Source organism: Seriola lalandi, unplaced genomic scaffold (assembly GCF_002814215.2).
Source record: "Seriola lalandi dorsalis isolate HSWRI2012SDOR001 ecotype SW California unplaced genomic scaffold, Sedor1 jcf7180002053996, whole genome shotgun sequence".
NCBI classification, from domain to species: Eukaryota; Metazoa; Chordata; class Actinopteri; order Carangiformes; family Carangidae; genus Seriola; species Seriola lalandi.
In genome coordinates, this window is record NW_019524549.1 from 4,932 (window position 1) to 11,786 (window position 6,855).

At 49.0% G+C, this 6,855-nt stretch overlaps 1 protein-coding gene across 1 annotated transcript in view; it reads right to left on the bottom strand.

Annotated features, from left to right (window-relative positions):
• Window positions 1-6: 6 nt before the first annotated feature.
• LOC111652511 (caskin-2-like) overlaps window positions 7-6,855 on the bottom strand; it is a gene marked incomplete at its 5' end in the record, with an annotated part of 11,060 nt that continues 4,211 nt past the window's right edge. The window contains 7 exons of the mRNA XM_023402795.2: window positions 7-2,430; window positions 2,849-3,218; window positions 3,354-5,045; window positions 5,127-5,265; window positions 5,351-5,452; window positions 6,420-6,530; window positions 6,645-6,742. Coding sequence (XP_023258563.2) covers window positions 2,334-2,430; window positions 2,849-3,218; window positions 3,354-5,045; window positions 5,127-5,265; window positions 5,351-5,452; window positions 6,420-6,530; window positions 6,645-6,742 — 2,609 coding nt within the window. The remainder of the gene's footprint in view (window positions 2,431-2,848; window positions 3,219-3,353; window positions 5,046-5,126; window positions 5,266-5,350; window positions 5,453-6,419; window positions 6,531-6,644; window positions 6,743-6,855) is intronic.

The following is a 6,855-nucleotide window of genomic DNA, read 5'->3' on the forward strand; positions in this document are numbered from 1 at the left end:
TTATCTGCCCACTGTTGACACTGTCAGATTACGTTTGTTTGACTTTGGAGTTCCTCAGGGATCCATCCTGGGTCCTCCGAGGTTCCTGTAGCTCATTTAGCCTACATTTCTGGTCTTAAGGAGACCAACACCTAGATGTTATATACATTTCCTGTAAGGTCTGGTCCCAGGCTGTTCGGGATGATGAAAATACCTCCCAAAAACAAACACCTCTCTTTACCTCCACATGAAAACTGACAGCAATACTAGGATTCAGTACTGGGAGAGTTGTCTCTGCCCTCTGCTGGGCAGCAATGAAATATTACAATATATTAGATTTTCTTTCTTCTGATTTTATTTTTTCATGCAGCACAGAAAAGTAATTTAAAAATACTTTTCTTTTAGTAACTCTTTTTCATTTAATAATGTAATATAAATACTGTAAAGAAATATATCTGTGTATTGTTTGATTTCTTTTTAATACAGCTTTTTAAATCTTTCATACTGTGACCAGGACGACACGTTCAGGTCCAGGGGGGGATTTTCCTGAGACTCAGAGATAAAGAAAATCCAACAGAGAGCATCTCATTCACACAGAAGTCACATGATCACAGACACAGAAACCAGACACACCGGGGTTAACGATCTTTTTCACGAATGAAACATGATCAAATCGAGCTGTGGCATGCTAAATATGGAGACTTTGTCCATACGCTGCAGGCTGGACACCAGGGCAACAGTTCATCAACATCTTACAGTAACGAGGAGGGGAGGAGCTCAGGAGTCTGTTTTCTTTAAAGGAAACATTTGTGAAAATATCTGAGGAGAATCTGTACAAAGACCTTTGGTTGAATACCTGCTCCTGTATATACCTCTAGTGTACATTATACACATTTAGATAACTCTAATTTAAATACTAATTTGGCTAAAATGAATATCAAAAAATAGTATGTATATTACTGACATGTCACATGCCGTCTTCCACTGTACATACGATGTGAAACGAGCTGAACGTGCTTCTCTTCCCTTTGTAGAAACAGTTCCAACGAGCATCAGTTTTACAGCTTCCTGTCGCTTCATGAACACACACACAAATCTGTAGAAAAGGTCTGACGCACAAACCGGCACCGAGCCGAGTGGAAGACTAACTACACATGGTTAACATCACTTGGTATAAAATAGACTTTTTTCTTTTTAAATATTACAAATGTAAAATTTGAAATGGCCAGACATGTTGAATAGAGAGCTGAAGTGAGACCCGACCGTCCCGGTTCTGTTGAAAAACTACATAGAGGATTAAAAGTTCTGCCTTTGAACAAAAACTTACAATATGATCAAATTAAATTTTAACCAACAGGGTTTTCTATCATTGAACAGATCTGCTCACAGTGCTGTTCTGTGCCGGTCCGGCCTAGTTTTCACTAGATGTGACGTTTCCACGCAGCAATTAAACACAACACTGGTCAACAGCACCATAAACAACAGTCATCCTTTTTCCCAACAAAATTAGCAGGTATAAGCTGATTATTTAAACCTGCTAATAAAAATCGTTTGACTCTTTTTCCATTGACAACAAAAGCCTGATGTTACAGGGTCTGAGTGTGTTCTTTGACCAGCAGGAAAAGGGCTTAATAAACACACAGATGCAGCTTTGAATTAATGATGATAATGAAATGATCTCAGTCCAGTGTTCCCTCTGTTTTAACTCTGTGTTTGGTCTCCACCAGCTCCAGCTCAATGACAGGGAACCAAAACCAGGAGCTAAAAGGAGCTAAGAGGCTCCGTGGAACTGTAGGAAACTGAAACTCCTTCAGGAAACACACAGTCATGTGATCCATTGTTCATAATTAATATTGATGATAGTTGCTTTAAAACCCCAGGGTTTTAACTTCTACTATTACATCCTCATTTATCTTAGAGTATCCGACTGAAACAGGAAGTGACGTCAGGTCTTCAGCTCTCTAAAATGTCAGAATCATAAAACTTCATGTTACAATATTAGTGTTTAACAATAATCATAATAATAATAATGATGATCTGCTCAGGAGCGTGTCCTCACAGTGGAGGATATTCTGCTGGTCCAGCTTCTGTCTCTGTGTTTGCTTCACGTCTGAGACACGACACGAGTGTTGAGGAGGTCTGACGTCCACACAGGAACAGATTCAGTCTGGTGGAGGAAGCACAAACAAGTATCTGACTCCTCCTCGTCCTCCGTCGTGACCGCGGAGTTCAGTATCGGGGGGGTAAAACACCGGAGGTGATATCCCTCCATCATCCCTCCATCCCCCCCTTTCTCTCCTACTGTGTTTCACTCGAAGTTGAAGCAGAATGTTTTGTTGTGGAGGCGTCGCTCTTCAGTCCAACATGGCGTCCAGCTGGTCGGCCAGGTCGTCGAACATGTTGCCGATGTCGTCCAGGATGGTCCCGGCAGACTTCACCGTGCTCACGCCGCTGGTGTGGAAAGAGATGAAGGCACATTACATACCACACAGACACAGGTGGGTGGGGGGGGTTTATCCTCCGGGGACCATGAACAGGAATATTCAAAGCGTAAGTGTTCAGCTTCTCAGGATATTTCTTATTTACATTTTTTGAATGATCATTTCAAAATGTTTTAAAGACATTATCATTACTAATGATATGACTAATATTTTTACTTTCAATCTATAATCGCAGGATGATTAAAGTCTATAAATACTGTAATGTCCACTTTATTTGAAGGATTAACGTTTGGAGGAGCAGGAAAAGTAATGAAGCATTTCCTCAATTTCATACTTTAAAAACAGAAATTGTAAGAAGAATTTATAAATGAACGATTAATCCATCAATAAATACTTCAGATTTTAAATCAACCACCTGATGCTCTTACCCGTCTGAGTCGTCCTCCAGTTTCCTCTCCACCGCCTTCAGAGCTGCTTCCAGAGACGTGCTGGTCTGATCCAGTCTCTGCTGAACCACCTCAGTCCCACAGGAAGCCTCAGGGACGAGACCTGGACCCACCACACACACCTGAGGCCTCGCTGCTGCCAGAGAGGGACTCTGAGGCGCCGAGGTTGGAGCCGGAGCCTGAGCCGGAGCCGGAGCCGGAGGTGGAGGCGGAGCCGGGGCCGGAGCCGGAGCCGGAGGCGGAGCCGGGGCCGGAGCCAGAGCCGAGGGCCCGTGGGACGGGGAGGATGGAGACGTGAAGGCCACGCTTTGAACCACGCTGACGGTCACAGCTGGAGAGGAGAGTCCAGCTGCTGAGGAGACAGAGACGACGGGTAAAACACCACAAGAGGGTTTGAACCTCTCCTGTCACTGAGGAGACACTTCCTGATTCATGCTGACATCATGATGATGTCACAGTGTGTACCTGTGAGGTGTGTGGACTTTACCTTGTGCAGCCAGCAGACTGTGGCGGACTGGTTTGGGGGCGACAGTGGGAGGTTTCGGGGAGAGCGGGGGTTTGATGGGGGACCCTGTAGCTGGACTGGAGGGCCGCTCCAGACCGGCCTCACTGATCCTCAGACTGACCTCCTCCTGGCTCTGGGACGGAGGTCTGCTGCCGCCGGACTCTGAGCCGGACGCCCCCGCTCCCTCTCTGCTGGGGGAGCCTCCTCCCCCCTCCTTGTCTTTGGGTTTGTGTCGGCGCTTCACCGTGTCCGACTCCTTCAGGTTGAACTCGGGAAGCTCCAGGTTCTTGGCTCCTGCTTTCTCTGGAGGCTCCAGCACGGCCTCGGCCCTGGGGGGCCCCGGAGCTTTGGGCCTCTGTTTGATGGTCAGGTTTCCCTCCTCTGCGAAGGGGATGCACTCACTGGAGCTGTTGTGGGGGGACGAGGATCCCTCCAGTCCCCGACCTTTAGATTCCTCCTCCTCTGAGTCAGACTTCACCCCCCGGTCCGGCTCGGAGCTGGTGTGGGCGGGAATACACTCGCTCTGCACCCTCCTCCTCACCCCCGCTGCCTCCCTGGGTTCCTGCTCTGCAGAGGTGAGGGAGGGGGGAGGCGGCTCCTGGTGGACGAGGTCTGGTTTTGGTCCTAAGGAGCTCCTCCCGTCTGCGTTTCCCTCCAGAGAGGCGGTGAGGCTCCTGACACTGCCGGGACTGTCGGTGAGCACCCGGCCGCCAGGCGACGTGGTGCTGCCGTCGCTCAGCTCCCCGCCGGCGGTGCTGCTCACTGAACTCAGTCTCTTTGGCGGGGGAGGAGGGGGACCCTTTTTCCGGGCACGCACAGCAAACGACTGACTGCGCCCCACGTTGCCGTTCTTCTCTGGACTGGACTGGAGTCGGGCCAACTGGCTGCGGCCCGGCTTGCGGGTTAAGGTGGCGTAGGACGACAAGTTCCCGGACACGGGTTCGTCGTCGTCCTCATCGGGTTCTCCGTCCGACAGGGCGTAGCGGGTCATGCTCTGGGTGCGCTTCTTGGGCGGCGTCAGGGTCAGGGTGTGGTCCGCAGACCTCGAGGAGGAGCTCAGGTCTGTGGATCCACAGTGAGAATGCAGGTAACTGAAACCTTTCAGCGACGGGGAGCCGTGGGGGGAGGGGCCACCGGACCCAGACAGTTTGGGCTTGGCCGGGATGGCCGGGTACTTGAACACCGTGGCCGTGCCCAGAGGAACCTGCTTGGGCGGCGGCTGCTGCTGCAGAGGCCTCTGGTCCCAGCCCTCGGGGAGGTTCCTCTCCTTGGCGGGGCTGCCGTCCAGACTCTCCTGGGACCAGCTGTGTGGCGTGACGGAGGCTGTCGGAGGCTCCTGGGAGCGGCCGGAGCCTCGGGACCGGGTGTCGATGCTCTCCTGGCTCTGGGACATGCCCACGGCGTTCTTGATGGCCAGTCCGTCCTCGCAGCCACCGTAGTGGCTGGACATGGCCGTCTGAAGCTCGGCGCTCAGCTCGCTGTCCTGGAAGGTCAGCATCTTCGGGGTGTGAGGAGAAGAGCTCTCGCCGGCGGGGTCGGGCGGCTCGATGGTGACCAGGTGCAGGGCTCCGGGGCCTTTGCGTCGCAGCGTGCCTTGGCCCGATTCGGCCTGGAGGATCGCTCTCTGGATGTCGCACAGCTTCTTCACCGCCAACATCAGCTTCTTCTGGTGGCCTGGGGGGAAGATTCAACCATCACACCACAGTAAGAATCAGTCACACCGGGTCAGAACGTGAACATGTGACGTGTCCTCACCGAGCTTGGTGATGCCGATCTCCTGCAGATCCTCCCACGTCAGGTCTTTGACGATGCTGATGGAGTCGTAGCCGTTCTCCGACAGTTTCTTGTGGTACTGCGGGAGGCCGATGGCGCTGAGCCACTCGCCCAGGTCAGACTGAGAGAGAGAGAGAGAACACGTGAGTCAGATCAGCTGCTGTCACAGTAAACCAGTGTGTTCATGCAGCAGCTGGGAGTCTTACTGGGATGTACTCAGGCAGCCACTCAGGGATCGTCAGGTTGTTGATCTCAATGGAAATCTTCTTGCGGTGGCCTGGTTTGGTCACTCCGATGGCGGTCAGGTCCTGCAGCAGTCAGTCAGTCAGTCAGTCAGTCAGTTACCACCACACATTTATCATCTACACGCAACTACAGTGAACTGCACACTTACAACCTCACACCTCCGCTGTGCTGCCGACAGATATATAGATATATTTAATTTATATGTGCTATGCTTATTGTATATACAGTGGCAAGACAAAGTATGTGAACCTTTTGGAATTTCATGGTTTTCTGAGTAAATTTGTCATAAAATGTGATCTGATATTCATCTAAGTCAAGGGTATTGACAAATATAATGTGTCTTAAATAATACCACAAAAAAAAAAAAAAAATGGCTCTTTCATGTCTTTATTGAGAATAACCAAAAAATCCTCATAGTGCTTGTGGAAAAAGTATGTGAACCCTTGCCGTATGTGAGCTACAGGAAGCGCCTGGTTGAGGTTATTGCTGCTGGGGGGGGGGGTCAACCAGTTATTAATTCTAAGGGTTCACTTACTTTTTCCACTGCTATTTTGAATGTTGAATGAGTGTTTTCAATAACGACATGAAAGATCAGATTTTTTCTTGTGGTATTATTTTAGTCACATTATATTTGTCAATACCCTTGACTTGGATGAATATCAGATCAGATTTATTCAGGAAACCATGAAATTCCAAAAGGTTCACATACTTTTTCTTGCCACTGCATATGTTACTATGTAATTCTATGTGTTTATATATGTTGTGCTTATTCATTTTAAACATGTCTATCTTCACGTTTGGTAAAGTTTCTTATATAATATCAACATATATTAATTGTGGGGTGGATATATAAACTATAAACTATTATTGTTTATTATTATCATTAGTACTACTGAGCTGCTGGACATCTACATAACATCTATCTGTATAAGCATACACACAGAAACAGACATATTTATATGGACTAGACATATAATTCATGTGTGGAAGTTAAATATATGCAGGTGTGTATAACGTGTGTGTGCTCACCTCAGGAGTCATCCTGCTGATGGTCGGTACATCGTAACCAGCGCTGATGAAGTTCCCGGTGTACTGCTCCAGCTGGAAGTCACTCAGCCACTGATAGATGGCCTCTGCATCCTGAACACACAGCAACACACTGAGGTCACTGTGGGTCAACATGAGGCTCACACAACATGAGACGCTCAGCAGAGACACGATGAACTCTTTATTCAGGTCTGTGCTGCTCTTTACCTTCCCGTCCAGCAGCTGCTGAGGACGGACAAACTGCTGGGAGAAGCTCTGCTCTGCAGGTCTCTGCACCGCCACCGCCTGCCTCCGAGGAGTCCCACCTGCAGTGACATCACAGCAGAGCTCAGCAGGTGAACTCACCTCACACACACACGCGTGTAGTGTGATTATAGATCAGCTCTAGCTTCTATATTAATACTGTGAAAGTATCAAA